The sequence below is a fragment of the Nelumbo lutea genome, chromosome 8, assembly GCF_056320005.1.
Source record: "Nelumbo lutea isolate HS-2025 chromosome 8, American lotus-T2T, whole genome shotgun sequence".
NCBI lineage: Eukaryota > Viridiplantae > Streptophyta > Magnoliopsida > Proteales > Nelumbonaceae > Nelumbo > Nelumbo lutea.
In genome coordinates, this window is record NC_142691.1 from 57312897 (window position 1) to 57335354 (window position 22458).

Here is a 22458-nt window from a genome sequence, read left to right on the forward strand (position 1 = left end):
ACTAGGCTAGGATAATCCAACTTTAAATCAAACTCCTACTTCTAATAGGTAAACAAAGTCCTACTAAGAACAGAACTTAACTCCTATTTCTAATAGATAAAGTAAGAATAGATGGGATAAGGTAAGGTGGTGGAGAGCTGGCAGGATAAGCTGTCGTGTGGGCCCCTCCTCATTGCTGCGGCCAGCGGCGGTATGTCTTCCCCACGAATGCATCCATAACATTATGAAACTAAATGAAGGGTCCTAGCATTTCAAAGGTTAGTCTATATACCGATTTAAAAAAATTTTTGTCTCTAACCCCCAGCTAAAAAGAAATAAAAAAGAAGTGGAAAAACATAAAAACTTGGGTGGTGTGACCTGTTGGGGCAATTAGTCTGGGTGGAGGACCAAGTAGTTCAGTAAAGTATGTAATTTCGAGTAAGATATTATTTTGCCTAGTGGAAATGACACTAATCTGAATTTGTAAACTTGTGTCTTTCATTGCAGGTTTCTGAACCAAGTAGTTCACATTGCATGTTTCTCAAATCCGTATTGACCTGCCTACCCTAACTGATAAAGATAAAGAAGTAAGTTTTAGTTATTTTGCAATAATCTTTCCTACTATAGAACTATTTATATGCTCCATTTAATGCTAAACAATAGTATGGCTATTAGAAGTTGCGTTTCTTGAGTTGGGTGGGTGGACATGATGAAACATTTGATACCTTTAGAATGTAAAAGTAAAGATTTATTACTTATGAACTTTCATCTAGTGATTATGGATGTAAAATGAAAGATTTATTACTTAGCAACTTTCATGTAGTGATTATGGATCTCTTAGTGTTAGCTTGATCTTCAGTGATTTTCAGATTGAGTAGGTGCTTTTAAAATTTGAATCTTCTCACACTAAATGTTATGGTGTTTTGCTGCTTGCCTATAGGTTTTTGTCCATTATGTTTCATGATATTTCATTGATTATTTCAGGTAATAAGTACATGGAGTGTCAGAAACAATATTGATTTTGTCTTTGTCATATACCCGTCATGCAGAGGATGTTCGTCAGGTAAGAATCACTTTGTGTGGACATTCATGCTTAGATTATTTTCGTTGTTACAGTTTATGTATATACATGTGCATATGTAATCTATTTCCAAGGAATATTCTGGGATTAAATATATAAAATTAGCTGTTAATTAACATAATGAGCTTGATGATGCAGGCTCGTGAGTACCTTACTAAATTGGTTGACCTTAGTCAGACTCAGATTTTTGCAAAGATTGAAAATGTTGAGGTAAGCTTCTAAAATATTATTAGTACATTCTAAATTAATGTAGTTTTGACCATCTTCTTCGCAGTAGTACTTGTATGACAATGTGAGTAATGCAACCTTTCTTCGATTCTTGCAGGGCTTAACCCATTTTGATGAGATCCTATGTACAGTTGAGCCCAACATAGCTGAGTCCTATGTACCTCTTGTTTGGCTAGAAAATCTGCCAACCCATTGAACACTGCTTGTTGGTTAACCATCTGGTATTAGCGATTTGCTATGCTAACCATTGGAACTAACCTGGATATGATACTTTATCCTTCCTGAATTGTGATCAGGTTTTCTTATTTCAAAAATCTGCTGTCTACAAGTGCAACATGTCTGGAAAACCTGTAGTTGTTACCCAAGTTGTGGACAATATGACTAATAACCTGAGACCAACTCGTGCTGAGGCTACTGATGTTGCAAATGCCGTATTGGATGGCAAGTCATATCCCAAGTGGGAGATCCTCATATTTTTCCATGGTTTATCATGCATCTTTTTTTGTTTTTTTGAAGTTACATGTCTAAGAGCTATTTGGTACTGTAGATTTATACTTATTTCACTTTTGAATGGGTGCAGGAAGTGATGCAATTCTTTAGGTGCAGAGACATTGGAAGATGTGTTGCATTATTAGAGAATTCGATTATTTTTTATGTTCTTGTACTATTTATATGTTAATTGGATATTGCATTTGAACAATGTCTTTTGGATATTTTAATATATAATCTTTGAATAAATAGATTTCATTTTAAATTGATTTTTATCAAATGGTTTTGCTGTATTAAACAGGTATGAAAATGTTAAATCAATAAATAATTCAGGTACCACAAAAATGCTGCAATTAAGCAGGTATATGCATTTTTTTTGAAAAAAATAGGTATATGCCAGCGGTCATGTCCGCCGGCTTAGCTATCAACATGACCAAAAAAATGTTAGAATTAACCTAGCATAAAAAAAAATAAAAAAAAAAGATCAACCGCCAGTTTAGCCACAAGCAACACACAAGGCGGCGGCCAATTAGCATATAAGCCAGCAGTTCGGACCGCCAGCTAAGAACACAAGAGAGTTTGATAGAAATCTAAGCCGGCGGTCTAAACCGCCACCTGATTAATGCTAAGCCAGCGGCTTGGTGTGATCGCTGCTTTAGAGCAATTTGAACTGGCCACCTAAGGCGGCAGTCTTTTTGCATCTAAGCCAGTAGAGGTTTAAGGGGAGGACTGAAGACTGCCGCCTTAGATCAAAGCTGGCAGTCTTTAAGGCCTAAGCCAGCTTAGACCGGTTTTCTTGTAGTGTTAACTTCTCTCCAGCTAAAACTGATCAAATAAATCTCGCCAGTGAAGGGCCCTGCTTATGATTGCTAATCTGTTATATTAATAATCTTCTTCCTAGCTCTCACCACTTATCTTGGACCACTCTTTCCAACAATATCAGAATGAAAAGGAAAAATAAAAAAAAACAAATGAGACTGTAGATAAGAATCCTTTGCATTGAAAAGTTGGAGTTCTCGAGTCCATAGGATTGCAAGGAGGATTTCTACATTCCAATGCATTAGCACTGAAAGCAAGGAATTCTCTATTGTCAAACATTGAATCACAAGGACTAAGGAACTCTAAATATAAAATAGCTTATTCTCCTTTAGTTTATTCTACTAAAAAGCATTTTATTTTACCCTGAATAACGCCAAGACTGCCACTTCGGAGAAGATATAAGATATAAGAATCACATATATAATATATTAAAATAACTTGTCTACCAATGGTTGTCAATTCGAAGCAAGCAATGGCCCTCTTATGTTTGCTCTTTCCTGGTTTCACTCTTCCAGCACATGTTCTCACTTCGAATCCTTTAATTTCCGTCCCAGTGGCCCATACTCACTCCTCAGTATGAGTGATCATTGACTAGTAAATGTTCAAATGTGAAGAATCGACACTAAATTGAATTCAAGGAAGAGACAGATTGGAGCAAACCTTAATTTGGGCCCTCTTATATTTCATTCTTAATTGCTAACCCACATCCATTAGAGGTTTTGGGGGCACTGATTTAGTGACCTCCCATCTGAAAAACATGGGCTCGACTTCTTATCAGGCCCAAATTTAGCTTAATGATTTATGACATGCATTTTCTTTTCAGGCCCAAGTCCAACTATACCATCATCTCATGAACCAAGTTCCTAATTTTGTTCCACTTCCAGCAGAAGATTTGGATATCAGTTTCTCCATTGATAGAAACCTCGTTCAAACTTGGATACCAGTCCAAGACAAGCATCATGCATCCAAGCACCATCAGAAATGGTTACAGAAAGACAAATGGAGTTCATCCTATTGGACGACGGATAGTTCAGATTGGATTGCCATTAATTTATCAAGTGAAAGTACAGATTTTCATTCTTTCTTTCCCCTTTCAAATCTCACATAAGTGGTAGATATCACAAACTGATTCCAGTCCAATATAGTTGGAGACTAGCTCCAATGGAACCCTCAAAACAAGATCAGTACAGTTTGCCCATTAACCTTACCTAACTGCTAGACATAGTTGGAAAATTGCTGCGTCATGCCCATTAACCTTACTTAACTAAGGCCAAATCCACCTTAGCTCGTCATGGACTCCTCGTACCGGGTCGAGACCCCTGATTGAGGAGTGGGAGTCAATTGATGAGGGGTGATTTGGTCCGACTTGAAAAGCAGAAGACACGTGGATGTGGCTCGCCAATTGGATGATGATTTAACACCTCCCGCCCTCTCAGTGAATTAGGTCACCTCGGGTGCCCTAGTCATCTCGGATAGCACCGAGGTCTGGGTACCTCGGATGACTAAATCTGCCGAAGACAACACGTAGCAGATTCTAGAAGCTCGTCAACTACCTCCGAATCGTCTGGGATCATGTCGCACAACCGTAGGCCTTATCCTCATCCTGCCCGAATTGAGTGGACACATAAGCCTTATCAGCTAGCACGTTAGTCACCTCCCGAAGCGGAATGGACTCCTTTGGCTCAGCCCGTAGATCTCTGAGAGGTTCCTTGAGGTTCACGACATCTAAACTATAAAAATGCATCAACCCCTAGTACCTAGGTACGCACGATTAAGTGCATTCTAGCTCTTTAGATTACTGATTTCCAGCTCACAATCTACTAAGCAAGTACTAACTTAAGCATCAGAGCGACCTCATCGGGTTAGCCACCCTAGGTTCTCTGGTCCTTTCTCTTACAGTTCAACCGGCCAGCTAAGCATCGACATCCAATCTACCCTCCCGCTAAGAGCACCTTGATCATGCACGATTAGTTACCTTGCCCTGAACCCGTGTGACATTGGGGACGGGGTAGGGATAGGGTAGAGTGTCTTTGACTATGGGGCAGGTAAAGGGATGGGGTGCCTTGCCCTGAACCCACCCTATTGCCATTCTTATATAATTGTTAATTATTAGTGGAATTAATAAAAATATTAGCTTTTATAATTATTTTTATTTATTTAAATTTAATCAAAATTTCATAAAATAATAAAAAAGAATAAAAATTACTAAAAATACTACAAATTATTAATAAAACTAAATTTATTAAAAAATATTTATTCATATTCAATTAACAATAATTATTTTTTATAAATCAACATTAAATGAAAAATAAAATTATTAAATATTTCAATTTTTGTCGTGCATCGCATGTATCTTGCTAGTTTATTTAAATGATTGTAGTTGTGGATACCGATTATTTAATCGGGATGGTTCATTCTGCTGGTCTATGATTTTGAATTTATTCCGCCTAATAATTGTGATGGGTTGACCCCACCCGCTGAGATTCTATTGGCTCAGTACAAAAATTGGGGGTTGTAAATATTATCTCTAGTAGATGAAAAGATAAGATTAAAGATTTGTAATACTAATCTTGAAATCGTTATCTAAAAGTCTCTAAGTGAAAATTATCTGAATTTTGATATAAATAGAAGAGTTTTTTTTCGTAAACATCTCTACCCACCTAAAACCATAACCATGGAGGACGTTAGTAGCAGCAGTCCAACTTCGGTGAAGAGTCCGTGTAAGACCAACGACTCCAGAGGTGACGTTGATTTCTCCGACATTCCACCTGGCTTCAGATTCACTCCAAGCGACGAAGAACTCGTCGTTTCTTACTGGAAGAAAATTCTTTTAAATGAACGGTCGCCTGCGAACAAGATTAAATTGGTTTCTCTTTACGATTACAGTCCACAGCACTAACAGGTTTGCTTCTTCTTGACATGGGTGATGGTGGATATAATCTTTTTTTCCTTCTTGATTTCTTCTTTCTCTATGCTGTGTATTTAATGTATCCATTGATATACAGAGAAACATGAAACCTACTTGAGGTAGAAGGAATGCTATTTCTTTACCCATAGAGATCGAAAGTACAGGAATGGATCTTGGTCGAACCGATCTGCCAGAGATGGGTATCGGAAGACCACCGGAGCTGATAAATCGATTTACAGTGAGGTGTGCATATCAGGTATAAGAAGGCATTGGTATTCTACAAGGGGAAGCCTCCGAGGGTGAGAAGACTAACTGGATTATGCACGAGTATAGGGTCGCTAAATACATTAATCCTCGTCCTAAGGAAAAAGGCCATGACATGAGAATATGGTTTTTGATCATTCTTTTCATTTGTTTTAATCAGTTGTTCATTCCAGTCTGCTTTGAGCAAGTCTTCCAGCCGCCTTCTTATGTTTTCATCACCAAGGTTTAATATCTGATCCGACTGTCTTGTTCTTTCCTTGCACCGGCTCTCTTGCATTCTTCGTTAATTTTATTTTGTTCATTTAGATACCTGAGCAAGTTTTCTAACTTTTCTTTTACGTCTTTCTTATCGAGTTTCATCTTTAATTTTGAGCATACTCTTTCGTTTTAAATACTGAATTAATCTTTCTTTTTCTTTTAAACCCTAATCTTTTTCTTTTCATTTATGATGCATTTGGACGACTTTGTTCTTTGCAAGATTTATAAGAAGCCAGAGAAATCGGAAACGACTCGGGTGGCGGGAGGTCGAGAGAAGGCGAAGGTTGATAGTGAAGCCAGAGAAATCGGCAATAATCACAGTGATCTTGATATCCCATACACACAATCGTCATTTTGTGGTGAATATATTAACATGCATAAGGAAGATCCTGAGCAAAACTTTTACACTAACGAAGGTATACCAGATCAACCTCTGCAAAATAGTAATTTAGAGTACCGGTAGAACTTTCCTAACAACGACCAGAGGTTCACAAATATGGGGTTACTTCATGGATCTGCTGAATTGGATTCAGACTACTGGAATCCAACTCGAATCTGCACACTAATGGTGCAGATAACCCTTGAAAATCAGTGCACGGAAGCTGTAATGATCTCTTTCGGCAGTTAAGTGATTCTTGCATGATACGTTGTCTCCGTGTATCGCTGAAGCTTCAGTTCTACAACCAGAGCTCAAAACCGAGCACGGTGATGATTCAACAGTTCCACCAGTGCCACCACTCAGACGGAGGCGCATTGTTGCTTCTCCGTCACCATTGAATTACAACTTTGTTGATGTTCCCCCGTTGCCACTGCAACAATTCAATCACAACCTTGTGGGTGATCCTCTGGTGCAACTACTGAATGAAAACCATGTGGGTGTTCCTCCATTGCCACCGGTACTCCAGCCAAGCCAGGTTGATGCTCCTCCATTGCCACCGCCCAACCAAAACAATGGTGGTGTTCCTCTAGAGCCACAACAGCAAAACCATGGCCGGCGAAGATGATGTTTCTGTGTGTAGATTTGTTGTGTCAGTATTTACATCTGAGAAGTTAATATCTAGAAAAATGATGTCTTAATTTGGGAACTAAAAATCATTCAGATTTAACAATGAACTTTGGACCTGTGGTGGAAGTATTTTAGTCTTGTGAATTGCTATTTCTTTTCTTTCGATATTTATTTTATTAAAAGATCTTCTTAATTTTGGCAGTTTTCATAATTCAAGTATGCGTGTATATCTCATGGTCACAATATTCCCACATGGTGCAAGTCGGATCCAGAGGTTCTAGCTGGATCTTATCCAAAGCCCATGATGTAAGGACCCAAAACCAGATTCCGGTCCAACTATTTTAAAGAGCATCCACATTTTGACCCATTTTTCTAATTCGGGTGAAAATAGTGTCTAATTCTAAAGTGAATGCCGTGTACATATTATAGCCATCCAAAACTGATTCAGACTTATTATTCCGAATCTATGATGTTAATTCAAAAATGTTCTCTCTCCTTACAAATTGTTATATTGGAGAGGTTGATCTAGTGTAAAATTCTTGTTCAGGGCATCTTTCAATTTAATCAAAGTTCAAAGTATTGATACATATTATATCCGGGGTTTCTTGATATGATCCTATTGAGGTGTTTTGGGGTCTTGACCGAATTAGAGGGTGAACGGACCTTAAACCAGCTTCTCTGAATCAGATTCGAAAAGAAACTAAAAAATAAAAGAAAAGTTATCGATACTGTTCAATACGCCACTACCGATGTAACGGATGTATCTATATTTTGAACTTTGAAGTTAATATATTCATAATAAGCAGATAATTTTGTACGTCTGGGATATATCAAGAACTGTATAGTTATTGCCGATTTCTCTGGCTTTATCATCAAGAACTTCGCCAGATTGGTGCTTATGTTGATGTTTCTGTGTATCTACTTTATGGAGGAGGTTGCTTCACTGCTAATAGTGGACCTTTGATTTATAATCTTCAGTTTTCTTCTTGTTTTCATTAAAATTGGCTTATTACCATGATGACAGACATCAGGAATTGGATTCGCAACATTGAACAACATGCTTCTGACAATGTGAACAAGATTCTGGTGGGGAACAAAGCTGATATGGATGAAAGTAAAAGGGTAAGGCTCTGCCCTTGGATTTGCATGTCTTTATTGGTGGTTTAGCAGTGCTTGGTTAAGGGCAGCATTGGTCCACTTAGGCTCACAGACGAGGCTCATTTTGTGGGAGTGTGTATGTGTGTGTTTTTGTTTACTTTTTCTCCAATAAGTGGCACTTAACTTTGGTTCAGGCCTTCACCTCAGTTTCTATGCTTGTGCTTTACTTGTCCCTATTGCTTTTAAAAGACTCTGTTTAAGATGGATCATGAGCTCTCTCATTGGCTATGGAAGTGCTTGCTTTTGAGTTACATTGTTGGGGTTGATTTTTGGGCCCATGTATCACGCATAAAAGGAAAATGAAGAAAAGTTTTGATTGAATCAGTCACTTTGATTTTTTTTTTTTTCTTGATAGAATCAGCCACCTTAATCTGGTACTTGTGTGGTGCTATTTTTTTCTCCATATGGTTGAAATAAAGATAATTCGGGTTTGGCTTTCTCTTGTCTTCATCATTTTCAAGTAATATATTGAAATAAGATAGATCCATCCTTTTTTTAAGATGTGCCCACTTCAAAGGGCCAAGTGCTTGATGATGAATATGGCATCAAGTTCTTTGAGACTGTAAGTAGAGATTGGTTCCTGATGTTGATCCTCTGTTCCAGAATTATTGGATTGTTTGTAAATTTTCGGATGTACTTTTGTGGATAATAGCAATCTCAAGGTTTAAAGTATCAATAAGATAGCTTCAAATAGACCTACCTCTTCATCGGCAGTCCATCGGGTTCAACATTACACTATTTTGGGCTTGAGATTTGGGCGGGCTCATCCAAATTTGGCAAAAACTGAACCCGGGCCGGTCCCATGGACAGGTCTATCTCCAATTCGGGGTGTATTGTATTCATTTCCACAGTGAATGGCCTGTGTCACAAGTGGAAATGGGGTCGGTGCCCATCTATTTCAAAGATAATGGTGTCTGGTCTCTCATTTCTGTACTCTACTTTTAATAGGTACGTGTCGAGGTTGAAAGAGATGACTTCTATCTGTGCAACAATGTTTTGGTGGTGGTAAATGGTGCTCGTCACCAATTGGTTGGGCGCCAATGAATTAAATAATAATGTTTGGTTGTTTATATTTAGTAAGATATATACAAAGAAAGATTAAGTATTGTTTGGCAAGTCTTTTTGTAAATATCTTTTGACAATGTAGATGGCCAAAAGACGTAATAAGTTTTTGGGGCTTTGTCTATAAAGATGTAGGTTGTTTGGTAAGTATCCAAATCTAACATGATCTCTAGATTTGTTAATAAAAGATTTTAGATTCAAAAAGACAGGAAGTTTCATTTAAAGTTTTCAAATTATTGGCCAGTTTGATCTTGACAGTGTGGTCAGCCAGAAATAAGAGGAAGAGAAGAGAAGAAAAGAAGGGAGAATGGAGAAGAGAAGAGATTGGCAATGGAATGGTGCTAGCGGCACCAACTTTTATTATATTATATAGGGCGGCAGAAATGAGAAGGGAAAAGACCCTTGTGCCTCTACTATAAGTGCGTACAATAACAAACATAACAGAAATAAAAAATGCTTTAACTAGTCAAATAGACCCTAACACAAATAACTAAATTATTTCAACACTCCTCCTCAAGTTGGAGCACAGATGACAATCAAACCTAATTTGTCATACAAATCATTGTGCCACAAAAGTTAAAGACCTTTGGTGAAGATATCTGCAAGTTATTCTTCTGAGCTAACATATGGAGTGCACACTTCTCTATTTACAAGTTTCTCTCTAATAAAATGCTTGTCTACTTCAACGTGTTTCATATTGTCATATAGGACTGGATGATGGCAGCTTTATTGTCACAGTTGAGTGACATAGGGTTATTCACTACAAGACCCAATTCACCTAACGAATTTCTTATCCACATGATTTCAGAAACCCCATGAGACATCGTTTTATATTCTGCCTCAGCACTAGATCTAGCCACCACACTTTGTTTTTCACTTCTCCATGTGACTAGGTTTCCTCTTACAAAGGCACAGTACCCATTGGTAGACTTTTGATCATCGACTGCTCTTGCCTAATCAGCATCAGTATATACTTTCACATTTAAGTGACCATGTATCTGAAACAACAAACCAGTTCTGAGAAATTTCTTGAGGTATCTAAGAATCCTCTCTACAGCTTCAAAATGAGTTGTCCTAGGGTTGTGCATGAATTGACTAAGGACATCCACTGCATAAGCAATATCTGGCCTGGTCATAAACAAATACAAGAGTCTCCCTACGAGTCTTTGGAACTTCTTCACATCTTTCAAAAACTCTCATTGACTGTCTCCTAGATGATGATTAGATTTAATTGGTGAGTCAATTGGTTTTACTCCCAATTTGCCTATATCTTCTAGTAGACATAGTACATATTTTCGTTGGAAAATAAAGATGCCCTTGTGAGAGCGGGCAACTTCAATTCCAAGGAAATAACGTAAAGGGTCTAGATTTTTCACCTCAAATTGAGTGGCTAAGAATTGTCTCCATATTTCAGCCTCCCAATCTCTAGTGATCACTATGTCATCCACATGCACAATAAGAGCTGCAAATCTCCCTTCACCTCTTTTCACAAATAGAGTGTAATTTGACTGGCATTGTTTGAACTCCATTTGTTGAATTGCTAAATGGAACTTACTAAACCAAGCCTAAGGTGATTGTTTCAACCTATATAAAGATTTTTTTAACCTATATACCTTTTGTTCTCTACCTTTAGCATAAAAACCTAGATGTTGGGTCATGTACACTTCCTCTTCCAAGTCACCATTCAAAAAAGCATTTTTTATGTCCAATTGGTGAAGTTCCCAATCAAGATTTGCTACCAATGAAAGGACCCTAATAGAGTTCATCTTGACTATTGAAGCAAAAGTCTCTACATAATCTACTCCATATACCTGTATAAAATCTCTTGCTACAAGTCTAACCTTGTACCTTTCAACAGTCCCATCAACCTTGTGTTTCATTGTGAACATCCACTTGCAACCCATTGGTTCTTTCCCTTCAGGAAGGCCCACCAAATCTCAAGTGCCATTTTTGTGTAATGCATCAATTTCTTTCTACATTAAATCTGTCCATTTAGGTTAGACAAAGCTTTTTCCATATTCTTAGGAATGGGGACACTATCTATAGAGGAGAGAAATGCACATAATGAAAGTTAAACATGATCATAAGACACAAAATTAGAGATAGGGTGATTAGTGGTACAAGATCTAACACCCTTTCTCTTAGCAATAGGAACATCAAGATCATTGATGACAAGTGAATCAACATTCAGAGGAATAGGCATATTAATAGGAGCAAGTGTACCTGGTTGATGAGATGGATCTGCCTATGGTGAATCCAATGATGTTGGTTGCACAGTGTCAGGTTCCATAGCTCATGAACTTTGTTGGCTTTTATGCCAATGATAAAAAACTCGGAATGGAGGAAGATCAAGTAAAGGAGGTAGTTGAGTTTGAGTTGCTTGTTTCTCCTCAACCCTACTCTCCCCCTGAGGAGAAACCAAGAAGAAATGTTGATTCTCAAAGAAGGGTTCATCAATGGAGACATAGTACTTGCTTGAGGTAAGATCATAGCAATAATACCCCTTTTGAGATAAAGGGTAACCAAGGAAAACACAAGGATTAGCCTGAGGATAAAGCTTACCTTGAGTAGGGGACATGTTATGGACAAGGCAACGACACCCAAAAACATGCATCAGAATAGTGAACAATGGAGCTATAGGAAACAGGAGCTGATGTGGGGCCTTATACTCCAGTGACCAAGATGACATACGATTGATGATGTATGTAGCACACAAAACTACATTAATCTAAAAATGTTTTGGCACATTCATATGAATTAATAAGCCACAAGCTACTTCAAGAAGGTGACAGTTCTTCCGTTCAACAACACCATTTTGTTGGGGTGTCCTAGCACAAGAGCTTCACTAAAGTGACCCACTCGAAGCAAAAAACACTCAATGAGATCAGTATGGAAGTATTCCTTCACACTGTTCGACTGGAAGATATGGATTTTAATTTGAAACTGAGTGAACACCATGCGTTGAAAGTCTTTCACAAATTTTGGCACTTCATCTCAAAATTGCATAGGGTAAACCCAAGTGTATCTGGAGTAATCATTAGTCAAGGTAATGAAGTACTTATAAGTAACCTCAGTGAGTAGAGTAACAGGGCCCCAAACATTAGAATAAACAATACGAAATGGAAATTCAGATCTTCTTTTTCTCAAAGGTAAAGAACTTCTACAATGTTTAATCAATTAACATGCCTGACACTGTAACTGACTCATTGACAATGACTCAAACAACTTTGGGAACATAACTTTTAATGACTCAAAAGAAAGATGACTTAGACGACTATCCCATAAATAGGCTTGACTCTCACTTGACAAACTCATGGACTTTGTAGCCACAAGACAAGCTTTATTCTCCAACACGTAGAGACCATCCACCATGCTTCTTTTACCAATTGTCTTCCCCAAGGCCAAATCCTAAAACACACATGAAGATAGAAGAAAAGTGACTAAACAGTTCAAGGAGTGAGTTATACTACTAATTGATAGCAAATTAATAGGTAATTTTGGAATATGCAGTACATTAGAAAGGGTAAGGCCGAGTGGGAGGGGTATGGTACCTTGGCCAACTATGGTAAAGAAAGAACCATCAACTAGTCTCACCTTATCTCTCCTAGAGAAGTTACATGTCTGAAATAAATTTGACTTACTGATCATGTGGTTTGAGGCCCGGAGTCAATAACCCAAGGAGAATCAATGGTATGAGATGACACATGGAAGGCAATGATAGCATTACCTAATGTAAACACAAAAGACGTAGTAGGAGTAGGACCAGAATCCATTTGGCGAAGAGTCTTACCATACAATTCCAAATGGTCACGAAAGAAGTTGATAATTTATTCCTTAGGGTCAAAACTGGGATGCCTCTCCTGAGTCACCAATGGACTAGTCTTTGTCAATGTCATATTAGCTGAGTTATACTTTTTTTTTATTCTACTGGCTTGATTTCTTACTCTGATCAGGTGCTGACTTCTTACCCAAATCCTATGCCCAATTAGGTTTTCCATGGAAATCCCAATATGTATCTCTCATGTGTCATGTCTTCTAGTAGTGAGTGCACTAAAGTTTACTCTTATCATCTGTTCTTTTTTGAGAGTCACCTATCGAATTTCCCCGGACAACTAGGGCAACTGACTCGCCTTCTACACAATTCATCACACTTCTTCTACTCTCTTCTAACTGCACTAAGGCATACACCTCCTAAACTAATGGCAAGTCTTTACTACCCAAGATTTACACCCTAATGAACTCATATGAAGGATTCATCCCTAGGAGAAAGGCAAAGACCTGTTGTTGAGATACAAGTGACTTGTACGCGTTTGCATCTTCATCACACTTCTGATTCACATTCTAGTAGTGATCAAGTTCTTTCTATATTAATGTTAAATCAGAATAGTACATTGAGAGACTCCTCTCCCCCTGCTTGCAAATAGAGGATTCAGCTTGTAGTTGTTATATCTTGGCATAATGTCTCAGCTCTAAATAGGTGGACTTTGCTTGTTCCCATATCTCACAAGTAGTTTCTGCCCACATAAAAGTCTTCCTTACCTGTGGCAGCATGGAAACCAAGAGCCATGATATCATCATACTATTCTCTTGGTTCTACCTATTATATTCAATACTTCTGTAATGTAGTTCCTTCACTCTCCCATTGATGTATCCTATTTTCCCCCTAGCAGTGATGTAGAGTTTTATTCCCCTAGATCACTTGAGGTAGCTCTGATCATCAAAGGGAATAACAGCCATGGGGAAACTCATATCCATTCCCCCACTCACTCCATTGTAGCTCTCTAGAATCTTTGAAGTAGCATAATTCTCAAACAACATGGTCAAAACAAATAATCAGTCCCAAACACTGGACTTAGGATCCCTCCTTACTCAAAAACAAAATTGCTCTACACACATACTCAGTCCACACCCACACACTTGGGTTTGAAAAATAGTTTGAGTATAAACAATACCAATTTCAGGACAAAAAAAAGCAAGATTCGGCAAATTTCAGACCTATATGGTTTAACAGTCCCAACCTACCAACCTTCCAGAATTTCTAAGAACACTAATAAGCAAGAGAGATCCTTAACACTTATAATCAAGCCAAAAAATTAAGATAACAGGTCATCCGTGACCTATAGTCACCTTAACACAAGAATACGATCACACAATCCAAAAAGCAAGAGGTATAAACCTCACAAAGGTCTAAAAGTTGGTACACGACCAAGGAGGGTAAGGAAGAGAAAAAAAAGGAAGGATTGTACCGGTTGTAGATCTATTTCCTTCTGCCCAAATTCAAATCTTTGTTCCACCCAGATTCAGCAAAAAAGGAAGGAAGCTTGTTCGATCTGTTCTCTCAGTCAGCATTCTTGCTCTGATACCATCTTAAGAGTGTGGCTGGCCAGAAATAAGAGGAAGAGAAGAGAAGAAAAGAAGAAGAGAGAAGGGAGAAGAGAAGAGATTGGCAATGGAATGGTGCTGGCAGCGCCAACTTTTGTTATATTATATAGGGTGGTAGAAATAAGAAGGGAAAAGACCCTTGTGCCCCTGTTGTAAGTGAGTACAATTACAGATATAACAAAAATAAAAAATGCTTTAACTAGCCAAACAGACCCTAACATAAATAACTAAATTATTTCAACAAGTTTTAATGAGCTTTTTAGGGCATAGGCCATTTTTGGTTTCTTATCTTTCCTTGTCATATAGAAATTACCAAATTTTGATCTTCCTAGCTTTGAAAAGTTAAAAAAAACCCATTCAAAAGTATTGCCAAACACCTCCATATTCAACATGGAATCTTTCAAAATGGCAATGACAATTAGACTATATATCTAATGTGAACTTACCTTAATAGAGTCCATAGCATGCATTGGGAACATCTCTTGTACTTGTCATTTAGAGATATTCCCAATACACGTTGTGGGGTGTTTGTAGGGTGCAAATGTGAATTGTTTTCAACATGTCAGTGTTTTAATAAAACAAACATCGTCTTACATGATATTTTATCTTTTTCACTAATTGTATCATTGTCCTTGTGCAATTGAGTGTGTTGACTTTGGACTCAGTTTGTAAAGAATACAGATACAAATATGTACAGTCCAAATACATAAAAAATAATACAAAATATAAGATTTTGCACTCTACATATTTGCATTTGTACTCCTTCCAAACTAAGCCTTAGTTACTTATTAATAGGATTAATCAAGATCTTTGGTGAATCGTCCAATTCAATACTTAACCTAAGAAGCAATAGTGAAATTTCCTTTCTTAACATGCACAAGATTTGGTCCTATTCTATCCATGCAGTATAAACTGGGTTGACAATCTGATCATAACCTTATTCTATGTTAGATTTGTTGAGGAATTTAGATTGGCACGGAAAGATTCATCTACCTACCCAAAGATCCTCAAGCAAGGCTGCAAGAATGAAATAAGCTGCCCAAAAGGATATAGTTATCCTTGGTCAGTTTTATTACAATCATAAAAACCTTTCCTATAGATTCATTTTAACAAATACCTCCTTGATCTTTTAAGAAATTTGACAAAAACCTCACTTTCATCATTGATCTAGACATAAAATGTTAATTGATGCATAACTTTTTTAAATACTGAATTTACACTTTTGTTACTAATCCAAATGGAAAATCTCACTTACCACCTATGTGGCAACGACAATGGCACCACGGCTTCTGCCAAGATGAAGTCTAGTCTTTGTGTTATTCCTTCTCATTGCCTGTCTAGGACATACTCAGACCAAGATATGTTTCTTGCTTGTTAGACCTAGATATGTTTCAACTAGTTATTCCTTTTCTCCTGGCTTGAGTAAACACAGGAACATATATCTCACCCAACAACTAACTAGTTGAATCTGTACACACCTACAGTTGATTACAAGAACATTGAGGAAGGAGAGAAATATGTGGAACACAGACTCCACAAGTTCCTCTATACGTGTGTGCTTGAGGTCATGCCCGCCATAAATAGTTTCATCTCTTCTACAGACTAAATAGACTAAAGAAGTAAAGCACAACCACAATTTGAGAGTTCATATCGATCAATTTGCGTTTTTATTGACTTAAAAGTAACGGCCTTGTATTATTATTGTTTTTCCAATTCTGAAAGATAACTAGTAACTTAGTTCCATGTTTCAATTTTTGAGCATATGCCATGATCCTTGTTCACCTCTCTCTCTCTCTCTACAAATAGCTCTTGTGTATCTATCAAATGTGTAATGTTCACATTTAGAACCCTCTTTGATGTGATAATTGTTGGAAAATGGGGTCACTGTAACTTTGGAGGAGAAGCTCTGAGGCTCATCTGAAGACACTGTCTTTAGAATGTTATTTGCCCCCACTCAGTTTCACTGGGTTTGTTGTTGGGTTACAAGCAAATTCATTCCTAGGATATAACAGAGCCTTGGGCGAGAATCCGCAACCAGCAAAGTTGAAGAATCTCTAGAGAAACCTTCTGTGAGATTGTAGGAAACCAGACTAAGAGAGAGAGAAAGTGAATTTCGAAATTGTATGTTTTTGAAGTCTAATTCATGCTCCTTAAATAGTTTATTGAGAGGTATGAAGAAAATGTAGGTGCTGGTTTAGAGAAGGCATCTTGAATAATCACAATTTCAAACATTGTGACTATTTTGAATCATGCCTCTTGATCACACCTGATCGAATCATGACCATTGATCTCATCAACAGTGACCAACGGCCAACATCACACCAAAACCAAACTGCCCTTCACGAGCCACATGGGTGTGCTCGAAGTGCGAGTAAAGTGCACCTCTAAAGCACCTCATTGTGTCGCACACACACGCGCACACGTCTAAAGCACTTCATTGCACCACACACGTGTGCATGCGTATTGCGCGGTAACAAACCCCCACACTCTCTCCTCTACTATTTCTAAGAGGAGTAAATCAACTCCTATTAAAATACTGAAAATAAAGCTTATAATTTTCCAATGTGGGACAAGTTCAAAATTGAGTTTTGTAAGAAAAAAACTAATTTTTCAATCGAGTGTGTAGGTGAAATTTCTCATGTAATTGACCAATCAAACCCATTGGATTTAATCTCTTATGAGGTTAAAATCCAATAATAACCAAGAAAGAAAGAAATAAGAGGTTTCGCACTAGTATCATTTGGCAAAACTAACATGGTGATGGTCCAAGAATGCATGCAGCTCTAAATTCGTTGTTTGAAATCAAAAAGAGCTTCAGTTTTTCCCATATTACAGCATTTCCAAGCCACACTACTGCAACCTCAAAGGCCAAAACAACATTGAACGGAAGCACATTTCTATGATCAAAGTGCCCTAAATTCAATTTCATATTGCAATGATTAGCTCTGATGAAGCTTTAGTATATGTTTGGCACTGATGTTGCAGATTAATGCTGATGTGTGGGTTGGAAGCACCACTTTCTGAGAAAATGGTGTCTTTTTTTTGTTTGGAAACATTGTTGCTAGGTAGGGTGTTTCTTGGAGCAACAACAGCACCTTTTGTTTGGTACTAGTGTTCTATATCTGTTTTCAGCATTGGTACCCATCATAGGAAGTCCACATCACTTCCACATCATGTCTTCCTCATTGGCAGCAATAAGCTCCATTTTGAGAAAATGTCAAATTCGTCATTGCTCCAAACCATGCCTTCTCGATTTCCAAGCTTGGCTTGGAGCACCATTTTTTTATGAAAAATGGTTCCAAATATATTTATATTTTCTGGAGCATTGTTTTCTCCGACGTTGCACTGATGTGTCCCCATTTTCTGGAGCAACGGCATTGATGCCAAACAAACACTTAGTTAAGGAAGATGCTAAAATTGCAACTATGGCTTCAAAGTCTAAACCATATCATTCTTTCTTAGCCGCTATCTCAATTCTTGAACACCAAAGAGAACTTTGAATGTTTATGGAATACCTAGGTAAGTAATTTCCTAGGATCCAAACAGCTTATATAACTACATTAGAATCATTATTTGGTGAGTATCGGCCTCTCTATTCCTTACACAAGTTTTAGAATTGAAGTTAAGAGTAAAGACAATGCTTTTGTTATAACTTTTCCATGTGATCTCTAATAAGAGATTGAGAGCCATCTTCTAGTTTGTCAAGTCACCATTTTACTGAAGATATACACCATTTTTAGTTTATCTTTTAGGTTCTTTGCTCATAAAATCTCATTTGCACAAAAAACTAGTCGAAGTAGCCATTGGGTTTAGTATTGATTACAATGACTAACTGATCAATTCCTGTTGACTTTATCAATTATCATTAGAGCCCTAATCGCCTTTCTGAAGTTCTAAATAAAATATGAAGCAAAATTGTTGAGTAGTAGTTTGCTGTGAAGAAAGCACAGGCTAACAGATTAAATGGAGCTGATGCCAAATGGACTGAAGATTCTAAAATTCTAAGAATGCAGATGCACGACATCAATGATAAAGGTATTCTAGTATACCTTTTGGAGGGCATATGTTTGGGTTTAAGTGGGAGAAAGAATTCATTCAAATGAAAATGAACGAATTCATCTAAGGATCCCCTCTTTCATTAGAATGAGAGTGGTTTGATGGCCATGGTTGTACCTAGACCCATTAATGGGTCGAGCTTTGGACTTGACTTTACACTTTGTTGTGCTTGGCTTTGGGTTGGGCACATTCAAATTTTGGCAAACTCCGAGCCGCGGTTGATCCATGAACATGTTTAGTTGTAGCTAGGGTTGCAAGTTGGGCCAGGTTAGGTCAGGTTGAGTCCAACCCTAGCCCAACCCTAAGTTCTAAATCCTTAACCCAACCCAACTTTCTTCCCATCCTTTAAAATCTCATAGAACTTCTTAATCTCAGATCTTAACTCAACTCTCACTACATATATTAATTCTATGTTTTATTAGTATTTATTTGTTATGTATTTATTGGTTCTTTAAGTACACAATTTAAAAAAAAAGTGTTTGAAATGATTATAGTTTCTTGTGAGTTATAGCTTATAATAGATTTTTTATGGACTACGGGTGGCAAACAACAAAGAGGAGATAAAAGAATAAAATATTCAAAAAACATATAAAAAATGTTATTAAGATTTTGGTATTTCCAATTAAGATTAAGTGAGGTGATTATCTTAAAAGAAATAAATGGTATTATGTAATAGGGGCTACACAACTATCATGCATATAAATAAACCAATGTATGATATCTTATATATAATACATATTTATATATGATATGTACTATAGAATTGGGTTTGGGTTTGGCTGGGTTGTTTGAGGGGTCAACCCTAACCCTAATCCGAGCATCAACCTGACCAACCCAACCTGACTTTTATGGGTTGGGTTTAAGCCAACCCGGCCCACATTGCAGCCTTAGTTGTATGTAGCTCGTGCTTATTCGTTAGCAGTAATGAAGGAAATTGGGAGATAGTGCACAGGGCAAATATGGTATTTTATGATTTCTTTAAATGACGCCCTAGTGATAATCTTTTAAATGTATACGTTTTCCACGGAAGGAAGGTTTAGTTAACAAAAATTCAAGGGAGGTATTTATTACAACGAAACTAGGGGGGTTTTTGTATTTTGGCCGATTAATTAAACCGTTGATTTGAAACAAAATAGTGTCGACGACGCCATTAATGAAGGGAGATAGACGGATATACCTTGAGAGATCGAAAGATTAGAAAATAACGGTAGCCTGACTATATAAATTATTGGAGAATAATTCGGAGTCTGAAAGTCTCATGTCATTTTATGTGTTGGTGTGAGTATTTATATACAGATTGTATTTTGATTACAAAATTTGAAAACAAGACCGAAACAGTTATCAGTCTTGACTTGATTTGTAACTGCTCGAGCTTCCATTGGTTGAATTCGTTTATTGGTCCAACAAAAATAGTAAATTACCCATAACCAGTGAAAACTGAATTCTCGGGTGTGGAGTAAACAGAAAATCTTTTAAAACCCTCCAAAACTAAACTTCCTGCAACTCATTTCCTTCACAGGCTGCAACTCCTGCTGGAAAGAATTTTGAGCAGAATGAGAAGATCTCCTAATTCCAATTCCCTCGTTTTCATTTGTTTCACTATTTTCTCCCATGCCTTGGTAGCCATAGCAGAGAATCCTCTGGCACCAGCACTGTACGTGTTTGGAGACTCTCTGCTTGACAGTTGCTACAATAATTTTCTACCAACAATTGCCAAAGCGAATTACCTGCCATATGGGGTAGACTTTGCCGGTGGCGTCACGGGGAGATTCACCAATGGCAAAACAGTCGCAGATTACATTGGTGAGTCATGGTGTCAATATGTAAAACATTGAAATTAACCCAAAACTAATTTGTTTCTGGGTTTTAGAATTTTCTTCTGCTGTGTTCATCTCAATGCTACTTGTTGTATGTTCTTCCACAGCTGAACAACTTGGGCTACCATTCGCTCCTCCATCCATACGCCTGTTCAAGTCTGGTACAATAACTGGCCGGAATTATGCGTCTGGATCATGCGGCATTCTCCCATTGACTGGAAGCGAATTCGTAAGGAATCATGTCTACTACTAGTCATTTGATACATATTTAACTGCTTCTCTCTCGGTTTCTTTTGTTTTCTCCAGTTTGGACTAATGGGTTTTGTGCAGGGTAAGTGCCTCAACCTAGATGATCAGGTCGTCTTGTTCCAAAAGACTATAGAGATGGAGCTGCAACCACACTTCGGCAGCTCCAAAGAGCTTTCAGACTACCTTTCCAAGTCCATCTTTGTTATCAATATTGGAAACAATGACTACGGCGGCTACCTTGTGTCTTATGTTTCTAAAACCAATTTAATGTACACTCCTCAAGCATTTGCTCAACTACTCAAAGACATACTTTCTCAACGCTTGGAGGTAAATATCCACCACCACTCACTGTTCATGGTCTGACCATCCGGCCGGTTCGATTTTGGGTCTTACTACACTGCAATCTGTGCAATGAAAAGATAATTCAAATGGGTATCTTAGGATCATATTGATTTATGAATGTTAAATATTGGAACCTTGATGGCAATAACAAGAAGAACAATAATAGCGTATATATATATATGTATATATGGTGCATCTATCCTTTGATTTATTGACAAATATATAAATGGACAGACTCTTTACAAGTTGGGGGCCAGGAAGTTTCTAGTGTTCGAGATTGCTCCGATGCATGCCAATAGTTACAAGATTAGTACCACACGAAGGACCATGTGTTGAAGAACTAAATCAGGTTGTATCAGTCTTCAATGGTGGGCTTCCTGCAATGCTGAAACAATTGACAACTTCGCTCCAAGGCTCCACCTTTGCACTTGATATTTTTCGAAGCTTGGACATGATATGATCACAAATCCTTCAAAATATGGTGAGCATTGATATCGACCTAATTCTACGTACCCTTGAATATATAATCCCTACTATATATTCTCTGATAACTAACTACTGCTCAGAAAATGTAAGCATTTACATAACATCTGTGGATTTTCTTTATCAGGGCTAGGAGATACAACAGACCCATGTTGCATTGCGGTTAACAATGGAGCTTGGACCTGCATTCCAGGTTTAGTTTCGTGCTCCGACGGTGGCAGACATGCCTTCTGGGATGGTATGCACCTCACTGAAGCTATCTATTCAACCATCGGAACCCGTTGCTTTAATTATTCTTCTGTCTGTTCTCCAACCATCCAACAGCTCGTGCAAGGTTGAAAAGCAACAATAAAGGACCATCTCTCTCTCTCTCTCTCTCTCTCTCTCTCTCTCTCTCTTCTGTTTTTCTGTTTTGGTTTTAAATGTTCCATCTATCTGATCGAAACCTGTGGAACCAACGTTGGCAAATTGCTATATATCGAGTCATTTTTTTCACATGATTCCCTTACAGTTCGAATGGTATGCAAGGACCATCTGTTGGTAAATTGCTATTTTTTTTTTTAATTTGAGTGAGGCTGGAAATGCATAAATATAATCGTCGGAAACTCTTACCAATCTCGGTATGCAGACAAAGCACCCGGGTGGAGCAGTTTTGGATATCAAAGGTTAATAATAGGGTTCACAGTCCACCAAAATAAGATGGAGAATCAAATAGTCAAAACAAAATTAAATGAAGACATTCTCTATGGTATTAATAAGTTGATTACAAGAGATAAATAGAGAAATATCATCACATAAAATTGAAAACCAAAGATGAATTGTGGATTGATGATGGTCACGAACTCAATAGGTGAAGTCTTGTAGAATGTCAAGAGTC

At 37.6% G+C, this 22458-nt stretch overlaps 2 protein-coding genes across 2 annotated transcripts; both read left to right on the forward strand.

Moving 5' to 3' along the window:
* Positions 1–233: 233 nt before the first annotated feature.
* LOC148844346 (pyruvate kinase 1, cytosolic-like) lies at positions 234–1888 on the forward strand. Its single transcript, XM_088959539.1, has 7 exons — positions 234–257; positions 964–1042; positions 1096–1100; positions 1199–1270; positions 1386–1445; positions 1585–1729; positions 1869–1888. The coding sequence occupies exons 1-7, from the start codon at positions 234–236 to the stop codon at positions 1886–1888; spliced, it is 405 nt and encodes a 134-aa protein (XP_088815665.1).
* A 6158-nt stretch (positions 1889–8046) lies between these two features.
* On the forward strand, positions 8047–21558 carry LOC148844347 (GDSL esterase/lipase 7-like). The gene is made up of 5 exons (XM_088959540.1): positions 8047–8146; positions 20314–20493; positions 20615–20736; positions 20838–21083; positions 21367–21558. The coding sequence occupies exons 1-5, from the start codon at positions 8047–8049 to the stop codon at positions 21556–21558; spliced, it is 840 nt and encodes a 279-aa protein (XP_088815666.1).
* Positions 21559–22458: the final 900 nt, after the last annotated feature.